This window comes from Chiloscyllium punctatum, chromosome 4, assembly GCF_047496795.1.
Source record: "Chiloscyllium punctatum isolate Juve2018m chromosome 4, sChiPun1.3, whole genome shotgun sequence".
NCBI lineage: Eukaryota > Metazoa > Chordata > Chondrichthyes > Orectolobiformes > Hemiscylliidae > Chiloscyllium > Chiloscyllium punctatum.
This window is the reverse complement of record NC_092742.1, coordinates 18,739,501-18,762,731: the sequence shown is the minus strand read 5'-3', so window position 1 is coordinate 18,762,731 and position 23,231 is coordinate 18,739,501. Positions and strand designations below refer to the sequence as shown.

At 40.8% G+C, this 23,231-nt stretch overlaps 1 protein-coding gene across 5 annotated transcripts in view; it reads left to right on the top strand.

Annotated features, from left to right (window-relative positions):
- fam161b (FAM161 centrosomal protein B) overlaps positions 1 to 19,334 on the top strand; it is a 41,025-nt gene extending 21,691 nt beyond the window's left edge. For 3 of the 5 annotated variants that reach the window (XM_072568189.1, XM_072568187.1, XM_072568190.1), the window contains exons 7-10: positions 8,346 to 8,513; positions 8,773 to 8,872; positions 9,228 to 9,382; positions 15,052 to 19,334. In XM_072568189.1, coding sequence (XP_072424290.1) covers positions 8,346 to 8,513; positions 8,773 to 8,872; positions 9,228 to 9,382; positions 15,052 to 15,187 — 559 coding nt within the window. In that variant the 3' untranslated portion in view covers positions 15,188 to 19,334. The remainder of the gene's footprint in view (positions 1 to 8,345; positions 8,514 to 8,772; positions 8,873 to 9,227; positions 9,383 to 15,051) is intronic. The other 2 variants (XM_072568188.1, XM_072568191.1) reach the window with 2 other exon arrangements.
- Positions 19,335 to 23,231: the final 3,897 nt, after the last annotated feature.

Below are 23,231 nucleotides of genomic sequence, written 5' to 3'. Positions count from 1 at the left end.
GGCCCCGATGGGCTACATCCTAGAGTTCTGAGGGAGGTGGCTGAGGAAATAGCGGAGGTGTTGGTTGAGATCTTTCAAAAGTCACTGGAGTCAGGGAAAGTCCCGGATGATTGGAAGATCGCTGTTGTAACCCCCTTGTTCAAGAAAGGATCAAGACAAAAGATGGAAAATTATAGGCCAATTAGCCTAACCTCGGTTGTTGGTAAACTTCTAGAATCCATCATTAAGGATGAGGTTTCTCAATTCTTGGAAGAGCAGGGTCGGATTAGAACAAGTCAACATGGATTTAGTAAGGGGAGGTCGTGCCTGACAAACCTGTTGGAATTCTTTGAAGAGGTGACAAGTAGGTTAGATCGGGGAAACCCAGTGGATGTGGTCTACCTAGACTTCCAAAAGGCCTTTGATAAGGTGCCACACAGGAGGCTGCTGAGCAAGGTGAGGGCCCATGGTATTCGAGGTGAGCTACTGGTATGGATTGAAGATTGGCTGTCTGACAGAAGGCAGAGAGTTGGAATAAAAGGTTCTTTTTCAGAATGGCAGCCGGTGACAAGTGATGTCCTGCAGGGTCCAGTGTTGGGGCCGCAGCTGTTCACATTATATATTAATGATCTGGATGAAGGGACTGGGGGCATTCTAGTGAAGTTTGTGGATGATACAAAGTTAGGTGGACAGGCAGGTAGTACTGAGGAAGTGGGGAGGCTGCAGAAGGAACTAGACAGTTTGGGAGAGTAGTCCAGGAAATGGCTGATGGAATTCAATGTGAGCAAATGCGAGGTCTTGCACTTTGGAAAAAAGAATCCAAGCATGGACTACTTTCTAAACGGTGAGAAAATTCGTAAAGCCAAAGTACAAAGGGATCTGGGAATGCTAGTTGAGGATTCTCTAAAGGTAAACATGCAGGTTGAGTCCGTGATTAAGAAAGCGAATGCAATGTTGTCAATTATCTCAAGAGGGTTGGAATATAAAAGCACCGTTGTGCTACTGAGACTTTATAAAGCTCTGGTTAGGCCCCATTTGGAGTACTGTGTCCAGTTTTGGTCCCCACACCTCAGGAAGGATGTACTGGCACTGGAGCGTGTCCAGCGGAGATTCTCATGGGTGATCCCTGGAATGGTAGGTCTAACATATGAGGAACAGCTGAGGATCCTGGGATTGTATTCATTGGATCTTAGAAGATTAAGGGGAGATCTAATAGAAACTTACAAGATAATACATGGCTTGGAAAGGGTGGCACTAGGAAATTGTTTACGTTAGGCGAGGAGACTGGGACCCGTGGACACAGCCTTAGAATTAGAGGGGGTAAATTCAGAACAGAAATGCGGAGACATTTCTTCAGCCAGAGTGGTGGGCCTGTGGAATTCATTGCCGCAGAGTGCAGTGGAGGCTAGGACGCTAAATGTCTTCAAGGCAGAGATTGATAAATTCTTGATGTCACAAGGAATTAGGGCTACAGGGAGAATGCGGGTAAGTGGAGTTGAAATGCCCATCCAGCCATGATTGAATGGTGGAGTGGACTCGATGGGCCGATTTGGCCTTACTTCCGCTCCTATGTCTTATGGTCTTATACTGCACAACCAAATGATGATGAAGGAGCAGCGTTTCAAAGGCTAGTGCATTCAAATAAACCTGTTGGACTATAACCTGGTGTTGTGATTTTTTAACTTTGATTAGTGAGTACAGTGATACTGGGACACTGGGGCCTTATACGTTATATTATGAGACATTTGTGGAATAAACAGGAAGAAACTCTCCCAATGGAACATCACTTTAAAGTGATTGGCAATACCGACATAAAGAATATTTTTTTTTATGGACTAGGTGGTTAGGATCTAGAATGCAATGTCTAAATATGGGTGAATGCAGATTCGAAAGAGAACTGGATAATTTTCTCGAAGATTAAAAAAAGCAGGCCTATGGGTAATGGGTGGGTAATAGGGGTTGGTGAATTGCTCATGCAAGAATTCAACATGGACATGATGGACCAAATGGCCTACTGTGTTGTGATCATTTTAGGATTTTTAAAATTCCAAATTTGTTTAAATTTAAATTTCCTGACTGCCATGGTGGGATTTGAACACTTTTTTTAATGTCTGGATTATTAGTCCAGGCCTAGTCATAGAACTTTACAGTATAGAAGGAGCTCTTTGACCCAGTCATCGAATGCCCATCCACTCTAATCCCATTTTCTACTACTTATTCCATAGCCCTGTTACTATAGCATTTCAGGTATTCATCTAAACACTTCCTAAATGTTGTGAAGTTTCATATTCTAACACCCTTTCAGAAAAAAAAGTCTTGCTTAAGGTAGAGGGCAGGTGGTTCCAAAGGGATTTAGGTCTATGCTGCTAGAATACTAGTTTTGATCACAAGGCTACAGTAGAGTCATAGAGATGTACAGCATGGAAACAGACCCTTTGGTCCAACTCGTCCATGCCGACCAGATATCTCAACACAATCTAGTCCTACCTGCCAGCACCCAGCCCATATCCCTCCAAGCCCTTCCTATTCATATAGCCATCCAAATGCCTCTTAAATGTTGCAATTGTACCAGCGTCCACCACTTCCTCTGGCAGCTCATTCTATACATGAACCACTCTGTGTGAAAAAGTTGCCCCTTGGATCTCTTAGTGTATCTCTCCCCTGTCACCCTAAACCTATGCCCTATAGTTCTGGACTCCCTGATCCCAGGGAAAAGACTTTGCCTATTTACCCTGTCCATGCCCCTCATAATTTTGTAAACCTCTATAAGGTCACCCCTCAGCCTCAGACGCTGCAGGGAAAACAGCCCCAGTCTGTTCAGCTGCTCCCCATAGCTCAAATCCTCCAACCCTGGCAACATCCTTGTAAATCTTTTCTGAACGCTTTCAAGTTTCACAACATCTTTTCGATAGGAAGGAGACCAGAATTGCAACAGTGGCCTAACCAATGTCCTGTATAGCCGCAACATGACCTCCCAACTCCTGTATTCAATACTCTGACCAGTAAAAGAAAGCATACCAAACGCCGCCTTCACTATCCTATCTACCTGCGACTCCACTTTCAAAGAGCTATGAACCTGCACTCCAAGGTCTCTGTTCAGCAACACTCCCTAGGACCTTACCATACTCCAGAGATTTTGTATAAATTCTCCTTTAGGTCAGTAATTAAGTTAAGAAAATGTAATTGAGTTTTTGAAAAGATGACCAAGTGTTTGATTATACTGTTGTAGTTGAAGTGGTTTACACAAACGTCATAAAGCCCTTTGACAAGATCCCACATGGAAGGTTGGAAGGCATGGAATTTTAAAAATTCTAAAAATTAACAGCCTATGAGATCCAATGCAAGTTGACAAACATGGTCCAAAATTAGCTTACAAATAGTGCATTGAGTATAGGAGTTAGGAGGTTGTGTTGCGGCAGCACAGGTTAGGCCAGTTTTGGAATACTGTGTTCAGTTCTGGTCTCCCTGCTGTAGGAATGATGTTGTGAAACTTGAAAGGGTCAGAAAAGATTTACAAGAACACTGCCAGGATTGGAGGGTTTGAGCTATAGGGCGCAGCTGAATAGTGTGGGGCTATTTTCTCTGGAGCGTTGAAGGCTGAGGGGTAAACTTCTGGAGGTTTATAAGATCATGAGGATAGGGTGAATATTCAAGGTCTTTACCTTGGGTGGGGGAATCCAGAGCTAGAGGGCATACGTTTAAGAGGGGAAAGATTGATGTGTGTGTGTGTCAGCGGAGCCTGGTACAATTACAAGATTTAAAAAGCATCAGGATGGGTACATGAATACGAAAGGTTTAGAGCAAGTTGGACCAAAGGGTATGTTTCCATACTATACAGTTCTGTAACTAAATAGGAGGCAAAGGGTGATTGTGGAGAGTTGTTGTGATTAGAAGCATGTGACCAGTGGTGTAGCACAGGCATTGGTGCTAGGACTCTTTGTTGTGTACATTAATGACTAGGGTGTGAATATAAAAAGTAGAATTAGAAAGTTTGCAGATGACATGAAAATTGGTGTTGATAGGAGGATTGTCTCTGGCTACAGTCTGAGGAGGTGGGGTGGGTTTTTGATTTGAGTGCACAGAATTAAAAGAGGCACAAACAGTAAATTGTGAGAATCTTTTCCCCTTGGTCGATATGTCTTAAGACCAAAGGATATAAGTTTAAGGTGAGCTATAAATGGTTTCGAGGAGATCCGATAAAAATCTTTTTCACCGAGGGGGTGGTAGAAATATGGAACCTATTGCCTGAGAGGGTGGTGGAGGCACATACACTCTCAACATTTAAGAAGCATCTGGATGAGCATTTAAAAAGCCAGAGCATAGTAAGCTATTTGTTAGGTACAGATAAATGGGATTAATATAGTTTGGTGTTTGTTGGTCAGCAAAAACATGGTGGGCTAAAGGGTCTGATTCTATGCTATATAACTCAATGACTCTGAAACCTGGTTTCTCCATCTAATTTCACCCTTTGTACCATTCTCGTGTATTTCCTCTGCACAATCTAAGGTTGTGTCCTTCTGCTACAGTATGGTGCCGAGAATTTGGCACAAAAGTTTGAGCAGGTTCCTACGTTTAAAAGCATTTAGTACATATTTCTTGATTTGGTACTCTATTCATAAAACCAGGGATTATATGTGCCTCTGAAAATGTGTACACAATTATTCTCCAATATTTGTACTGGAAGTCCTTTAAAATTTGGTTACATTGTTGCTTCCTACCAAAATAAATCGCTTCACACTTCCTTACATTGAACTTAATCTGCCAGTGTTTCCCCAGACTGAATATGTTCTCCTGAGGTGTTATTGGTAAACTTCCATCTTGAATACAACTTAGTGGATTGCTAAGCCATATGAGAAGACCACTAAGAATCCACATTGAGGAGGAGCCTGGGTTCTTCCAACCTTTTGTGCTTCTAATTCAAATTTCCAGCATACAAATTATTTCATCTTGCTTTGGGGATGGTTGCAGTAGTTTGAAGGGAAGAAGGGTTAATATTATTTTGAGCAAGTATGATCCTGGCAGATTTGAAGAACTGAAAAATGTGTTGCTGGAAAAGCGCAGCAGGTCAGGCAGCATCCAAGGAACAGGAGAATCGACGTTTCGGGCATAAGCCCTTCTTCAGGAATGATAGGACAGTACCTGAGAAGAGGAAACAGCTAACAATATTAGCTATTATGAGCCAGGAAGAAAAGTTGGTTGGTCAGCAGTTTGATTGAAATAGATTTGAGGAAGCAAGTTTCCTGGAAAAGACAAGCTTGGAGAGAAAGCCAACAAATTTTACCAGACAATGGGCAACTACATTGGGTTGTTCACTTGTATACCAGCCAATAACATCTACATTTAAACAGCAGCCAAATATAGCTCACACTTGTGAAATATCCAACAACTTACTTTTACATAGCAACTAATACCTTGTGTTACAGCAACAACTAACGACAGCCAAAATCAACAATTTACACATTTGTGTAACAGCCAACACCAGCAACTTAAAGTTCTGTTACTACCAATAACAACTGAATAATCATAGGGGCAAGTACAGCTTACACTTCAGAAACATTCAACAATAACATACTCTTGTATGGCAGCCAACAACAGATCACATTTATTAATAAGCCAAGTGCAATGTACACCAACAAAACTTAAACTCAGATATCATCTTAAATTTACATTTGTACGATAGCAAACTGTAACCATGCGTACACAGCACATTTTATAGAACAAATGGCCCGTCATGCTCACTAGGAATTTAAAGAAAACCAAGTCAGAAAAGAGATGTTCCAGGAGATGATTGAAGGCTATGTAAGGGTGGCCTGTACCTGCTTATACCAAAATGGCCCATGCCTGCTTACACGAAGGATGACGAAAAATAAGCAAAACCAAACTGCCTGGTTACATAGTGAAACCTTTGAACAGGACTACTCCAAGGTCAGGAAGGGGGCCCTACGATAAACCATCTGAAACAGTTTTGATAAGCGGCTGCCTAAAGACAGACAAGTAATTGATCCTAGCCTCATTAATGAAACAATGATTGTCCCAGTGAATAAATAACATCAGGTATGAATCTCAGCCTGTGAGCCAGCCAGATTGACTCCCTACGCAGCTGCAAAGACGACAGCTAAAGTTATTTTGTAGTTAGTTGTTTCTTTGAAGTTACTCATAACTTTTAACTAGAACCTATTTGTTAATATTTTCAGATAATCATAGAAGTAGTTTTCAACATAAGAGTTAGATACACATATAACCAAAGTATAATACAACCATTAGGGAAAAAAACCCACTTAAACATAGATGTGAATGTTAATTAGTCTTAATAAACCTCTTCTGTTCCGCCCTGAACAAACTAGATTGTTCACAGCCCATTAATTACAAAGTGCTAACAGTAGAAGTAGCTGTATAACTTTACACTTTATAACTAACTTTATAACCGAAATCAACATTACAAATCTTATAGCAAGTAGTTAAAATTAACTTTTGTATTTTTACATATGTGATTAGGACTGTGGGAAATACAATGACTAACAGAATTTAAGCAGTCCTTAAAGAGATGAGCAAGCCTGAGTATATTTGAGGGAGTATAACCAATAACTTTGGAATGTGGATGCATAGGAGGATCCCAAAGCCTTGAAATAATAGTGTCTGATAAACACCATAAGATCTTAGGAACCTGGGGTTGTCCATGGGAATGCCCATCATTGATTAGGCATTTTACACAATTAGGTGAATGGAATTAAGGGGGAAGAACAATGACTATACTGTATTTGATTATTGTAATACAAAATATATAAATATGCTGTACTTTACTGTAAAGATCAGAATGTGCCATTGATCACTGTTTTGATCTGAGCCAAAGATTAAGGGAAAAATTGCTTTCTCACCTTGAGGCGAGATTCAGAGAAGCTCCTTCAGGCCTCTCCTTGCATTAACCAGTTTATGCTTAGATGACAGTCTTCCATTTGCCTAAATCCTGCTTTGTAGTCTGTTAAGGTAGCCTCCAACAGCACAGTAGAAGCTATATGTTTTGAGGAAGATTTTGAAAGTGAAATGGGAAATGGAGGAATTTGGGAATAAAGGTCGATAGCAGAAACACGATGCCAGGAGTTTCTATTTACTGAGGGTAGACCATGAGAAGTAGTAACACACAATAGACCACCGTCAAAAGAATGGCATATGCTGAGAATAGAGGTAAAGAAAATGATAAGAGATGAGTTGGAGTAACCATGTAAAATATAAACAATGATGTTAAAATCAGTGAGTCACTGGAGGTTTGCAAGGACAGGAATGATAGGAACTTGGGCAATAAATGCATTGAAATTCTACAAATTGAATGAAGATGAGGAGGCACTGAAGCAATTGAGGCTAAAGTTTCCTGATTGGCAAAGTAATAGAGGTACTGCTTCACATATTGCATTTGAAACTCCATTTTACTCACAGTCAAACAGGACACCAGTATTATGGACAGAGTGAGCAGTAAGGAGGTGGAGTTGGAATTTATGCCTCAGACACCAAGAGATGCCAGAGAGAGTTGGATAATTCCCTCAGGTACCAAGGCCAGGCAGGGAGAATTGCATTTGGGAGATGTGCAAAGCCAAGTACAAAGAATTTAAAACCTAATAAGGTCCTGTCAACCTGTGGTTTTTATGGAGGCACACAACCAAAAGTTTGAGTCTCAGAGACTCAGTTGGTAACACCCCTTTTAAACAGATGTGTGCCTCCATTTTAATAATCCTATTATCTTTAAGCCAGTTTTGCTGGCACCAGGAAGCTTCAGAATTAAAGGGAGGCAAGAAAGAATGGAAATGAGGAAAATGCTTTGTCAGCAGATTTGTGGGCCAGTAGGAGTGTGGTAGCCCAGATCACTGCAAATGTATAATCTCTCTGACCCTGCCCAATGGAGACTAACTGAAGACTGGAGAAAAAAATCATGTGCAAAGATCTGTTCAAATTAGCAAGGAAGAAGTCTGGTAGAAAGAACAGAAAGACAGGTACATTTTTTTGAGTTAGGAGAATCACTTTAAGCATTGCTATGTTGTGCCATTTTAACACGGTGGCACAGTGGTTAGCACTGCCTCACAGTGCCGGAGACCCGGGTTCAATTCCCGCCTCAGGCGACTGACTGTGTGGAGTTTGCACGTTCTCCCCGTGTCTGCATGGGTTTCCTCCAGGAGCTCCGGTTTCCTCCCACAGTCCAAAGATGTGCAGGTCAGGTGAATTGGCCATGCTAAATTGCCCGTAGTGTTAGGTAAGGGGTAGATGTAGGGGTATGGGTGGGTTACGCTTCAGCGGGGCCGTGTGGACTTGTTGGGCCAAAGGGCCTGTTTCCACACTGTAAGTAATCTAATCTAATCTAATCTGATTTTATCCTATAGAAAATCTCTAGAAGAACGGGACAAACAAGCGCTCGAGAAAGCTCAATGGATGGAGAAGTACAAGATGAATACCCAAGGCATGAGCAAAACTTTATTGACACGGGCTAAAGCTATGGACCCTCATCAAAGCCTAGCAGAGACCTACAAAAAAACATTGAAGCAGTATAGGTCTGTTCAGTTCTTTGCCACTTTTCTATACAGAAATGAGAGTGTTGTAATAGCAATAATATAATAAAATTTGTTATCTGCTATGTATATCTAACGATAACATGGCACATTATTTATAGCCATGTTCAATTGCATGTAAGAGATCAGTTGGCAATATTGCATTCCTCTGTGACCCAAAACCAAAGATGTTCTTTTATGTCCCTTGTGATTTGTGAAACCTCTGTGTTCCTAAATTCTAATTGATCAATTGTTGCTTCAGACAGCAAGATTTCAAGAGGAAGAAAGAATACATGAAGGAAATGGAAGAGATGAAGAGACGAGTCCGTAGCAGACCGTTCCTCTTTGAACAAGTCACTCAGGTGAGCAAGTAAATGGTTGCAAGTAGTAAAACTCAAAGCTGCAAAATACTGTAGATGTTGGAAATCTGCAGTAAAAGACAGACAGTGCTAGAGACACTCAAAAGGTCAGACACCATTTGTGGAAAACAAACAATTAATGTTTCAGATCAACAACCTGATGAGAGGACATTACGAAAATGATCACTTGAGTGAAATATACAGAGGTGATCATCACCTGCCGTAGATATTACAACTATTAAACAAGGAAACGAGAGATAATTAAGCAGAAGGTTGAAAATTATTTAAGTTTAACACCCTCACATGGAAGTGTGCAACATAGATCTCTCATCAGCACTGTGTGGTTTTTTGGCTTTAGAAAAATGCTACATCCGTAGCTGAGAGACGGTACCGTGAAACATTGCGGCAAGCTGGAGTGGATGAAGAATTTGTGGAGGATAAAGGAAGAAATACAGCGTCTATCCCTCTTACAATATCGGATGAAGAAGACAATAGCTTTGACAGTGAAGACAGGTAGAATGTTTTGTTGCACATACTAGAGATAATGGGCTATTACAAAACTCTGGCAAAAAACTTAATTATGAATTACTCGTCAAATTGTAAAGAAATTGAGGGTTTGGTTAGGAAAAAGAAGGAAGCATATGTAAGGTATAGACAGGATAGATCGAGTGAATCCTTATAGTATAAAGGCTGTAGGAGTATATTTAAGAGGAAAATCAGGAGGGGGACATGAGATAGCTTTGGCAAATAGAATTAAGGAGAATCCAAAGAGTTTTTACAAACACATTAAGGGCAAAAGGGTAACTAGGTAGGGAATAGGGCCCCTCAAAGATCAGCAAGGCGGCCTTTGTGTGGAGCCACAGAAAATGGGGGAGATACTAAATCAGTATTTTGCATCAGTATTTACTGTGGAAAAGGATATGGAAGATATAGACTGTAGGGAAATAGATGTTGACACCTTGCAAAATGTCCACACTACAGAGGAGGAAGTGCTGGATGTCTTGAAATGGGTAAAGGTGGATAAATACCCAGGACCTAATCAGGTGTACCCTAGAACTCTGTGGGAAGCTAAAGAAGTGATTGCTGGGCCTCTTGCTGAGATATTTGAACCATCGATAGTCACAGGTGAGGTGCCGGAAGACTGGGGGTTGGCTAATGTGGTGCCACTGTTTAAGAAGGGTGGTAAGGACAAGCCAGGGAACTATAGACCAGTGAGCCTGACATTGGTGGTGGGCAAGTTGTTGGAGGGAATCCTGAGGGACAGAATGTACATGTATTTGGAAAGGCAAGGACTGATTAAGGATAGTCAGCATGGCTTGTGCGTGGGAAATCATGTCTCACAAACTTGATTGAGTTTTTTGAGGAAGTAACAAAGAAGATTGATGAGGGCAGAGGGGTAGATGTGATCTATATGGACTTCATTAAGGCGTTTGACAAGGTTCCCCATGGGAATCTGATCAGCAAGGTTAGATCTCACGGAATACAGGGAGAACTAGCCATTTGGATACAGAACTGGCTCAAAGGTAGAAGGCAGAGGGTGGTGGTGGAGGGTTGTTTTTCAGACTGGAGGCCTGTGACCAGTGGAGTGCCACAAGGATCGGTGCTGGGTCCTCTACTTTTTGTCATTTACATAAATGATTTGGATGCGAGCATAAGAGGTACAGTTAGTAAGTTTGCAGATGACACCAAAATTGGAGATGAAGTGGACAACAAGGAGGGTTAAATCTGATTACAATAGGATCTGGACCAGATGGGCCAATGGGCTGAGAAGTGTCAAATGGAGTTTAATTCAGATAAATGCGAGGTGCTGCATTTTGGGAAAGGAAATCTTAGCAGGACTTATACACTTAATGGTAAGGTCTTAGGGAGTGTTGCTGAACAAAGAGACCTTGGAGTGCAGGTTCATAGCTCCTTGAAAGTGGAGTCACAGGTAGATAGGATAGTGAAGGCAGCGTTTGGTATGTTTTCCTTTATTGGTCAGAGTATTGAGTACCGGAGTTGGGAGGTCATGTAGCGGCTGTACAGGACATTGGTTAGGCTACTGTTGGAATACTGTACATCTCGATGACTCTCTGACTCTAAATAAATATTTTGTTGGGAGGATGATATTTGGGGTTGGCGGTGAGTAGGCTTTACATGAACACTTGAAACAAATGATAAGAAGTGGTTTGTACTTTTTCCCAAATTTTCAACATTGCTTTTGCCATTCAGGGTAGTCCCATATCATGCCTCCATGCACCCATCTGACTGAGGTCAGATACCCCTTGGTGTAAGAAAACAAATGGTTGGCTGCTGAGAGAAACAAAATACAGTTAACATTGTATTCTATTAGATAGCACACTTTATCTTTGAAATCATCAAAAGAAATATACGGGATGGGAAAGAGTTGTGTAGTGTGAAATCAGTAGGAATTGTGAAATAATGTAACAGTTAAACGCCATTTCTTGTGATTTTTCAGCAAAAGGTCAGAAGAGATGAACTGAAGGTCAAGCCAATGTTTTCAATGTAAAGTCTTTTCCCTGGCATGGGGATGTCCAGAACTAGAGGACATAGGTGTGAGAGGAAAGAAATAAGAGACCGAAGGGCAATTTTTTCACGTAGAGGGTGGTGCATGATTGTAATGAGCTGCCAGTGGAAGTGTTGGAGGTTTGTACAATTACATTTAAAAGGCATCTGCATGAGTATATGAATAGGAAGGGTTGAGAGGGATATGGGCCAAATGCTGGCAAATTGGACTAGATTAATTCAGGATATCTGGTTGGCATAGACAAGTTGGACTGAAGGGCCAGTTTCTGTGCTGTATATCTCTATAACTGTACCTCAAACTTTCCACAACAGCATATCCTTCACATTTGTATTTAGTCTGCAGAGTCTGACACTGGTTCTTTTTGCAGCACAATATAAGTTCCTGATCATATGCTGGTCTTTGGGAAGTATGTGGAAATAATGGGCCAGTAACCCCCAAGAGACCAATCTTACGGTATGTCGCATGAGAACAAGGAACCCAAAAGAGTTTGATGCAAATGAAATTGCAGCTTTAATTCTTTTCGTGCCTATACATTTTCATTGAGAAACCTTTTGTGTAGGTTCCACTCAAAGCATCAACCTTGGTTCTGTTAGAGTCATAGGGATGTACAGCATGGAAACAGACCCTTCGGTCTAACCTGTCCACGCCGACCAGATATCCCAACCCAATCTAGTCCCACCTGCCAGCACCCGGCCCATATCCCTCCAAACCCTTCCTATTCATATACCCAGCTGAAAATGTGTTGCTGGAAAAGCACAGCAGGTCAGGCAGCATCCAAGGAGCAGGAGAATCGCCGTTTCGGGCATGAGCCCTTCTTCAGAAACTTCCTCCCTATTTATATACCCATCCAATGCTATTTAAATGTTGCAATTGTACCAGCCTCCACCACTTCCTCTGGCAGCTCATTCCATACACAAACCACCCTCTGCGTGAAAAAGTTGCCCCTTAGGTCCCTTTTATATCTTTCCCCTCTCACCCTAAACCTATGCCCTCTAGTTCTGGACTTCCTGACCCCAGGGAAAAGACTTTGTCTATTTATCCCATCCATGCCCCTCATAATTTTGTTCCTTGAAGAAGTTTTCTTCTCTCTACAAGAATCTCAATGAGTTCTCTCTCTCTCACTGCAACCCCCAGGTCATCTCCTCTGATTCACTTATTGTACTCTATGCTACTTTCTTCCCACCCCCAACCCCCTCTCATTTATCTCTCCGTTCTGCAGGCACCCTGCCTCTATTCCTGATGAAGGGCTTTTGCCCGAAACGTCGATTTTCCTGCTCCTCAGATGTTGCCTGACCTGCTGTGCTTTTCCAGCACCACTCTAATCTATATCTTGTTCCTTGTTTGTGTGTTAGAAATAGTAGGAGTCTGCAGTATAGGAACCAGCAAATAATGGTGTGTGAGGCAATCCTCCACCTATTTTCAAATAGTGCCAACTGACCAAGGACAATGGTACACACTGTTACTGAGCATCAATGGTGGAGGGAATGAGTGTTTGAGAATATGATGGCATTCAAGTGAATTATTTTGTCCTAGATGGTGTCAAGCTTCTTGAATGTTGTTGGAGCAGCACTCTTCCACGGAAGTGGGGAATATTATGTTACAATCCTGACTTGTGCCTTGTAGATGGTGGACAGGCTTTGGGGCGCTACATTTCTCCTCTACATTGGGGAGACTGGACGCCTCCTTGCAGAGCGCTTCAAGGAACATCTCTGGGACACCTGCACCAATTAACCCCACCACCCCATGGTCCAATATTTCAACTCGCCTTCCCACTCTGCTGAGGATATGCAGGTCCTGGGCCTCCTTCACCGCCACTCCATCACCTCCTAACGCCTGGAGGAAGAACGCCTCATCTTCCGCTTCAGAACACTTCAAACCCAGGGCATCAATGTGGACTTCACCAGTTTCCTCATTTCCCCTCCCCCCCCACCTTACACCAGTTCCAACCTTCCAGCTCAACACTGTCCTCATGACCTGTTCCTGTCAATCCCCATTCCTACCTATCCACTCCATCCTCCCCTCTGACCTATCACCTCCGTCCCTACCCCCATACATCTATTGTACTCTTTGTTACTTTCCCCCACCCTCCCCTCTGACCTATTACTTCTCCCCTTCTCTTAACCCCCCCAATTTATCTCTCCACCCTGGAGGCTCCCTGCCTCAATTCCTGATGAATGGCTTTTGCCTGATTTTCCTGCTCCTCGGATGCTACCTGACCTGCTGTGCTTTTCCACCACCACTCTGATGTACTTTGGGGAGCTAAGCGATCAGTTTCTCACCACACTGTATCCACAATATTTGTATAGCTAGGCTAGTTCAATTTCTGGTTAATAGTAAAGTCCTGGACAGTGCCAGTAGGGAATTCTGTAATGGTAATGCTATTGAATGTCAAGGAATGATGGTTAATTTCACTCTGTGATTTCATTGCCCAGCACATATGTTGTGTGTATGTTACTTGCCCCTTGTCAATCCAAACCTGGATATTGTCTTGCTGTACTTGGACACGATAAGCTTCGGTGTGTGAGGAATCACAAATAGTGCCGAACATTGTACAATCATTAGCAAATAATCCCACTACAAAGGAAGGTTATTTATGAAGCAGCTGAAGATAGTGTCCTCAGCCCAACTGACTAACTTGGGGCTCTTGTGGTGCAGTGGTGGCAACCCTAGCTCCAAGCCAGAAAATCCGGATTCAAGACCCACCTGCTCCAGAAGTGTGTAAAAACATCTCTGAGCAGGTTGGCTAGAAAATGCCAAAGCTGAGGAACTCCTGCAAAGATGTCTTGGAGGTGGGATGACTGACCTCCAATAATCACAGCTATTATCCTTTTATGCAAGGCATGATTCCAACCTGTGGAGAATATTTCTCCATTCCTAATGACTCCAGTTTTGCTTGGGCTCCTTGATGCTTCACTGACCCTCCGAAGAGCAACCCACCCAGACCCAGTCCCCTACATTTACCCCTTCACCTAATACTACGGGCAATTTAGCATAGCCAATTCACCTAACCTGCATGTTTTTGGACTAAGCAAATGCTAAGCAAATTCTGCTTTATGGCCATTGTTGATGATACCATCCATCACTTCACCCAACAACTTGGAAGTTCCATTATTGAGTATTCATCACGTTTTGAGGGAAAGAATTACAGATTTCTATTAACATACCATGCTCTAATTTCAAGATTATGTCCCTTCTTGATTTCCCATGCCAGAGGCAAGTTACTTGTACCTACGCTATTGAATCCCTTTATTAATTTAAATGCTTCAATGTGCTTATCCCTATCATGTTCGCATTTTTATAAAATATCTTGTGGTAAGCTGAATACCCAGGCGCTAAATCATTGGTCTACAGAAGTTTTAATTCATGAATGGGAACTAAATAACTTGCTCAGGTTGGCACTTGGCAAGAATGGCATTTGACATGTTTGAGATTTAAGATTTATTTTATGAAATCTAGTTCTGAACTTTCAAAACCACAAAATGTGAGATGATTCAGAGCTAGATTTGCAAAAGAATCACTGGAATTGCAATAATAAATATAGCAAATTCACATGACTTATCGATTGATTTGATGTGCATCTGTTCCTTTTGAGGATCCCACTTATGCTACTTGGCTCTAATTAAGAACTAAAGGCAATCTGCATTTTGTTCCATAGCAGAGAAAACCAGGAGAGTGATGAGACAAGTGAGCCTTCAGAAAGTATCAAACCAGTGGGAGTAGATGAGGAAAACATTATTCCAAATAAGGACAAAGGTGAAGAGGATGGAGAACAAGATGACGATCCTTACTGAGACAAGCAAAATAATCTTAACATTTGAGTAAGAAATTCAAACTGTAAACAGTACTAATAGTTCTAGCCTTCAGTTAAAAGAAAGACAACAATAAATTATTCACTCTTTCTACATTAGGTTTGCAATTACAATTACTCCAGCCTGTGTTTTGATGTAGATATGTTAGCAAGCATAATGTGAGCCAATTACCAATATACACTATAGCTTGGAAACATATCATTTCAGAATCCAAGCACACACAGCTCTTAAAATTACTGACATAGCATTGATGAACTATCTGAACTTTGCTTTGATCAGTTTAATGTATTATTTCACAAGTTACATCCATGTCTCTTTTGTACATTTAATGTAAAGTTTTGCATTTGACATGTTTGAAGGACATAATGTACTTGAGCAAAGGACATTCCTGCTGGTAATCGACATGTTAATAAGCTAGAAAGTAAAGTATACCTTCTTTTAAGAAGAGGCTATTCAGTCTGTTAAGACCATTGATTGTAAGAATTATCCAACTCTTTGGAACACCCCTACTTTTTACTTCCGCTCCCCCGACAGCCCTTCAAATTTTTCCTGTCCTTAAATCCAATAGTTTACATATTCTAACTGAAAACTAGGTAACCAATGACTCTTTTTAGCACTACTAAATAATAGTAAAAATAAATCTGTTAAGCTTAGAGAAAGCACACAAAAAATGAGTAATTCCCTATTCTATTATCCAATAACTGAAGAAACTAAGGAATTTCCTTTTACACGTTCAGCAGCCACATCTGTAAGGATTTTGGTTTGATCATCAGCATCAAGGTAATGCATGTTGGTCTAGAATGTTGTCATTCTGTCATTGATCAGTATTGACAATCTGACAAAGCACGTAGACTGGACAAACTAATGCTTTCCCTGCTTAGGTAAAGTAGACTATAATCAGACAGGAAACTGTAATGTATGATGGCAGTGGAGTAGGGTTCCTGAGCAGGAGTGCATGTGCACTGTTTTCTTTCTTTATTTTTTTTTATTCCTTTCTCGCTTTTTTCTTCCCTTTTTTAAAGTTTTTTTTTAGCCTTTTTTCCCCTCTGCTCCCTTCTGGAGGGAGCTCAGTCATCGATGCAGTGGTGGCAATGGCAGCAGCTGGGGACCAGGAGCGGAGACATTGTTAGTTGTCCATGAGGTGGCTGGTGTGCCTGGGCACAACTCTGGCAGTCGGTGGCATATCGGCTGAGTCCAGAGTGGGGCTCTGCCACTCTGTGTGGATAGGGCCCAATGTGTGGACTGAAGACAAGGCCCCAGTGCTTTGGCTGGAGGTGAGGTCCTGCATTGACTGACGTGAAAGGGCTGTAAATTGTGTACTTTTTCTTTATTTTTCTATTTTATTTGTCTGAACTTTTTTTAAACTTATTTTTTTTAAATTTTATACCAAAGAACCTGTACTTAAGTATCTTTGTACCTAAGGTGATACCATAAGTGATGACTTGTAATCTTTTCACTGTACTTACGTAATGTAGGACTGTGAGACGAGCAAAAATTTCTTCACTCAAAACCAGTAGTGAACATGTGAAAATATCTACCACAGAAGATTGTGGAGGCCAAGTCACCTGAATATATTCAATGAAGACAGACTTTCTTTGTGATTTCAAAGGCGGCAATGGATATGGGGTGAAAGCTTGAACATAGCAATAAGGTACAGGATCAGCCATGATCACACTGAATTTCAGAGCAGATTTGAAGGGCTTATTCTTGCTCTTAGTTTTTGTGTGCTGGATGTTAGTGACAGGGTCACAACTATCAACAATCCATTACTTCATTCGAACTAACTCCAAGATGATAGTGGAGTAGAACTCCTGAGCCAGAGCCTGGTAGCCTACAAACCCATCAAATGCTCTAAAGCAGCAGCTCATGAACTTGAAAGACCCTACACAGACAACAAGCAAAACTAATGTCATTTACAAAATACCTTGCAAAAACTGTAACGAACACTACATTGGACAAACAGGCAGAAAACTAGCCACCAGGATACACGAGCATCAACTAGCCACGAAAAGACATGACCCACTCTCACTAGTATCCTTACATACCAATGAGGAAGGACACCACTTCGACTGGGACAACACATCCATCCTAGGACAAGCCAAACAGAGAGAGACACAAGAATTCCTAGAAGCATAGCATTCCAACTGGAACTCTATCAACAAACACATTGACTTAGATCCCATTTACCACCCCGAGAAAAAGAACAGGAAATGACACCACCAATCCAAGGAAACCTAAACACACAAATAGAAAGCGGAGGCTTATCTGGAGGCTCACTGATGATGTTACAGAGTATGGTGATAAAACCTCTGAAAACAAACTTTCTAGCTCAGCGAGCAAACCTACATCTAGAACCTCAACCTGAGTTACAAATCTTCTCAAAACTCGCTAACATCCCCCTTTCCCAAACTATTGCCATTCATATAATAATTGGCCTTCCTGTTCTGGCTATCAAAGTGGATAACCTCATTTATCAATAAATTTCATCTGCCATACATTTGTCCACGCAATGTGTCCAAATCACATCGCAGCACCTCCACATCCTGCTCACAGTTCACTCCTCCAGCTTTGTCTCATCTGCAAATTTGGAGATATTACATTGAATTCTCTCATCTAACTCAATATATTTTGTGAATAGCTGAAGTCCAAGCAGTACCGATTCCATAATAATCGCTGGCTGTCACTTGGAAAAGGAATTATTTCCTTTGGTTTTCTGTCTTCTAATCAGTTCTCTATCCGTCAGTATATTACCCAATCTAATGAGCTTTAGTTTTACATGCTAAAGATTAAGTATTTGTCCTGCCCCTTTACATGTACAACAGATTACCCTTTAATCTCTTACAAATGCATCACTTGCAGTTCCAACTCATTAATAAGTAAGTTTCTTCTCTGGCGAATGTTTGTTCAATTTATCTAGGCTACTAATTACTAAGTTATGAACACAGCAATTTATTAGTTTAAAATATCCATATAATCTTTTTGCTGGGATTAAAAAAATGAATAACTATCCATTCAAGGTTTTTAAAAGTTTATTTTAACACTCCAACCTTCAGGTTTTTGTTTCTTTTTAAAAATTTGTTTTGCTGTGTGAACTAAGTAGTGAAGTTTAAAAAAAAGACTACTTTTCACAAACTAAATCAGAATCTGAAACTGTCAAATGCAAGTTTAAAAGAAAGTCTCAAGTTTTTATCTTTGTGCACAACCAGGTTGAGGTAACAACGTATTATTGTGAGAGGGAAGAAAATACTTCCAATCTACTCGTCCTTTCCTTTTTGTTCTCCTTGAACTATGAGACTCTATTGACAGAAGTAACTTTTACGACTGACTTATTCTCTCTGCACTCTATTTCTATAGTACCTTCTATGTACTAAAATATTGCAAGAGCTTTGATCAAGCAAAATCCCTTCACAGCCAAGCTCATTAACCTACCTGTTTAGTAGCAGAAGCTGGCACCTTTTTTGCCTTGTAAATGTTTCTGAATGTTACTTCAGAAAGTTACTTGCTTATGAGAAAAAATTATTCCAGTGTACAACTTATTTTTGTTATGGATTGTGTTTCTTTTTGTACACATTGTGTTTAGATTCCGCTTTTAACTGGAAAATGTATTCATTTTATAATTGGCTAGATTGATGGGTCACATGAACTCTCATGCAAGTCATAGTTTATGATAGCTCTCTAAATTAGTCCCTTGCTACAGAATACAGAAAGGTTAACTATAGTTATGCTCTTAAACATTGTTCTTATTGCTGTAATTGTGATTTTTTTTCAAAAATTCTCTTGGAAAGTAACACTATACACATGTTACTAGAATATTCACTATGTAAAATAATGTCCACTCCTTATGTTGTCTATAGTGTATTTTTTGAATTGCATATCATAAATTTTGATCAAAAATATGTTAATATTGCTCAAAAGTTTAGAATCTTTATTTTTGCAGAAATAGAAGATCAGCTGGCAAGTGCACAGAATGCAGCAACCTACATGTGGATAATTATTGTTCCCATCAGTTGTTCCAGAGTCTGTCTCACACCTGTTCACTTAACACAACTGACCTTACATGTTTTACAAAATGTTTCACTCTGAAAAGCAAATACCATTCTATCTATATAAATAAAATTATCTAGCCATGGATTGTTTTTCATCATTATTTTTTCTTTGATCAGATTCTCTTGTAACCACACACTCATAATCTGCATTACTCTGAACCAATTCCGCTTCCTACCAATTATTCTCACTGGTGATCAAGAGTCTGCTGGACTAGGTCCATGTCCTTTCATCTACTATCTCAGCATGGTTATCTGTGATCTAAATTTCATCACGGAGATAACCATGCTCCTTTCCACCTCCCAAGGCAGCCTTTTCACAGCTTCCAAACTATGCCTCCCACTTAATCCCAGACCGAGTTTTGATTCATCCTCGATAGGGAACAGATGGAAAGGTAGCTAATTATCTCTTTACTTCCCTTAATTAAGAGGATGTGGATGCTGGTTTAAAAGGAAAATGAAGCAATGCTCCAACAATTCTACATTTTATGACAGGATAAAACTACACATCTCCCAAAACAAAATAAGTCGTATAATTTGTGTTTTAAAAAGCCAAGTACTTCCTCAGAGAGACAGGAAAAACAATAACAATAGCTGATGGACAAGGTATTCAATTCTTATGGAGGCAAAATACCACCAGCACCCATCTAGGTGAATTGTTTGTGTTGTAATTTAGACAATTCTCCTGTAGCTCTTCTATTGGTATAGAGTTGCATTAGCAGACACCCAGGAGAGCCTGTACTTTTGGGGAAATAAGTAAAACAATAAAAGGAATGTCATATAAAGGCAGGAGTTGGTTTCCTTTGTGTGCTGTAGTGTGATGCTGTCTGTAACTGGATTATTATGGCAGTCACAGAAAACTTATACTACAGGGTAGCTCTCAGCCCTCCAGAGACCACCAGCTTCCCACAGCAGGTCCTACCTTTGCAATCTTGGCTTTCCAAGCAATGAAATAATCGATCCCTGTCTCCCCTCAAAAACGTGATAAGAATTTTTGCCTGAACCACCCTTTCAGGCAATGAGATTCAGACCCTACCGCTCAATCACTGAAAAAATGTTTAATTTCCCCCTCTAATTTTTCATTATTTTACCTAGATTTAAATAGGTCACCCCAATTTACACACACAGACCTCTGTTTTATAAAGCTCAATTAAATCAGCACTCAAAGTTCTCAATATGTGATCTAAATAGTTGTTCTAGGATAATCTTCCTGCCCTGATATGCAGTGCCTCAGCTAATAAAAGAAAACGTGGCCAGTGCTGCCTTAACCACCTTCATTAGCCTGTCTGCTACCTTTAAGATTCTGTGGCCATGTACTCGAAAGTTCCTTAATTTATCCACACTATTTAGGAACCTCACATTTATGATTTTCTCCCCCCAACTCGTCAATATGCATTACTTCACACTTCTCCAAAATGAATTCCATTTTCCACCTTCTGTCAACTGCCCAGACAATCCAAACCTTCATGCAGTCTATAGCTTTCTTGGTCAGTATCAACAGTACAGCCAACTTCTGTATTATCTGCAAACATTCTTGAACATTCCCACTATTTGAGTCTAGATTATTAGTGTAAACCACAAAGAGCAAGGGATCAGTACTGAGCCCTGTGGAACCTCACTGGTAACAGCCTCTCAATCACAAAAACACACAAACCACAATCCTGTCTCCTGGTACTGAACTCATTTTGGATCCCAGTCTGAGGGTCACTTGATCCAAACCGTTAACTTGGATTTCTCTTCACAGATGTTGCAAGACCTGCTGAGCAATTTTCCTGCAATTTGTTTTTGGTTCTAATTTTGGCTCGAATCTGCCAGATTGCTTACAGCCTGGCATGTCAGACCTTGTCAAAAACCTTCCTAAAATCTATCTATCCACTGCAACTGCCCTCATCAACCCACTTTAGTACTTCCTCAAAAATTTCCAAGTCAAGTTCATGACTTTCCTGTAAACTCAGTTTCCTGACTAATTGCTTTTAAAAGCAGGGTTATAGTGTCTCCCAGAATTGATTCCAATCGTTTGCCAACAACTGAAGTTAAGCTCCCATTGTTAATAATTGTTCATTAATATTCAATTACTCTCACTGTAACCCCACTGTCAACATCACCATTAAGTGAACTGGACTAACCACATAAAAAAAAAAGTGACTACAAGAGCAGGACAGAAGTAGAGAAATCTGAGGAAAGCATTTTACTTCTAGTCTCCCCAGTGCTCATCTCCCATCTCCAAGGCATATGCCAGAGTGTGATGTAATTCTGTCTACTTGCTTGGATGTGTGCAATTGATCCAGGATTGATACACAGCAACAGCATGTACAATCTACAAGATGCACTGCAGAAACGCCATGATTTTTTTTCCAAGAGCACTTTCTAACCTGCAACTTCAACCACCTACAGCAAGGGCAGCAGATGCATGGGACCACCACCACTGCCTGGAGGTAACTTTCCAATGACTTGGTAAGATTGTGCACTCATAATTCTTTTACAATTTCTAAATCAATATAAAGTAGGGAAGTATTGTTGCAATTGTACAAGACATTAGTGACACCACATTGCATATAATTTTGATCCCTTTACTTGAAGAATATAGTCACATTGGGACATTCACTAGATTGATTCCAGAGATGGGGGCTTGTCTTCTGAAGAGGGATTATGCTGTTTGGAGTATAGACGAATGAGAGGAGATCTTGAGGTACAACGTGTTAAAGGAGACAAAGTAAACATAGAGAGGATGTTTCTTCATGTGGGGCAATCTAGACTGAGGAGTCATAATGTTAGGATAATGGGTAGCAGATTTAAAACAGAAGAGAAATTATTCCTCAAAGAGCTGTGAATTTGACATTCACTATCCCAGTGTGGATGCTGGGACAAAGTCAATTTAAGGAGGAGATAGACATTTTTAATCAGCAGTGGATTGAAGAGTTATGGAGGCAGGCAGGAAAGTGGACTTGAGGCTAAGATAAGATCAGCCATGTTCATATCAAATGGCAGAGCAGGATCAAGGAGCTGAAATGCCTATTCCTGCTCCTAGTTGTTACATTACATCAAACTTTATACATTTTACCTTCAAGGACTAAGACTTATTAGCCAAAGTGTTGTTCTTTAAATCTCTCCTGACATTAGATGTAGCTTTGTTGTAGTGCAAAGCATTGGTCTGTATAGATACCATGTTTCCCAGATTTAATCCTATTGCCCTAAAAATCTAAAGTTCATCTGCTGGCACCATCTCTCTAGCCACATGTTCACCTTTTCTCAAATGATTAGACTCCCTAAGTGTGGAAACAGGCCCTTTGGCCCAACCAGTCCACACTGACCCAGAGTAACCCACCCAGACCCCTTTCCCTCTGACTAATGCGTCTAATATGGGCAATTTAGCATGGCCAATTCACTTGATCTGCACATCTTTGGACTGTGGGAGGAAACCGGAAGAAACCCACGCAGACACAGGGAGAATGTGCAAACTCCACACAGACAGTCGCCCGAGGCTGGAATCAAACCTGGAAGCCTGGTGCTGTGAGGCAGCAGTGCAAACGACCGAGCCACCGTGCCGCCCCTATTAATCCTCCAATTTCTGTACTCATTAGTAATATGGTATGACTTTTGAAGTCCTACATTTTAATCTCTTTCCTCATTCCTTAAAATCTGCCTGAAGGACCTCAACTTTTCCACTCATGACATTTGTATCCTTTTGGAATATGACCCCTCTCTCCTCCAAATTGTTCTGCTGTGTGGTCTATCTGGCAGTCACTGATTCTCAAGCTGTGGAGTGACCATCTCCTCAATCATGTTTTCCACCACACCACAGAACAATGAAGGTTATAAGTACAGAAGACAATAGCTTGAATTCCAATTGCAATTTCATTGGGAATTAGGGTGACTGGATTCTCAAACTACGGAAAGACATTGCACACTTCTAAAGTGACCATTATGGACCAAGTTTCATGTGAAAATGTTTTATAGAGCACAGGGTCAGAATGAAGCGGTAT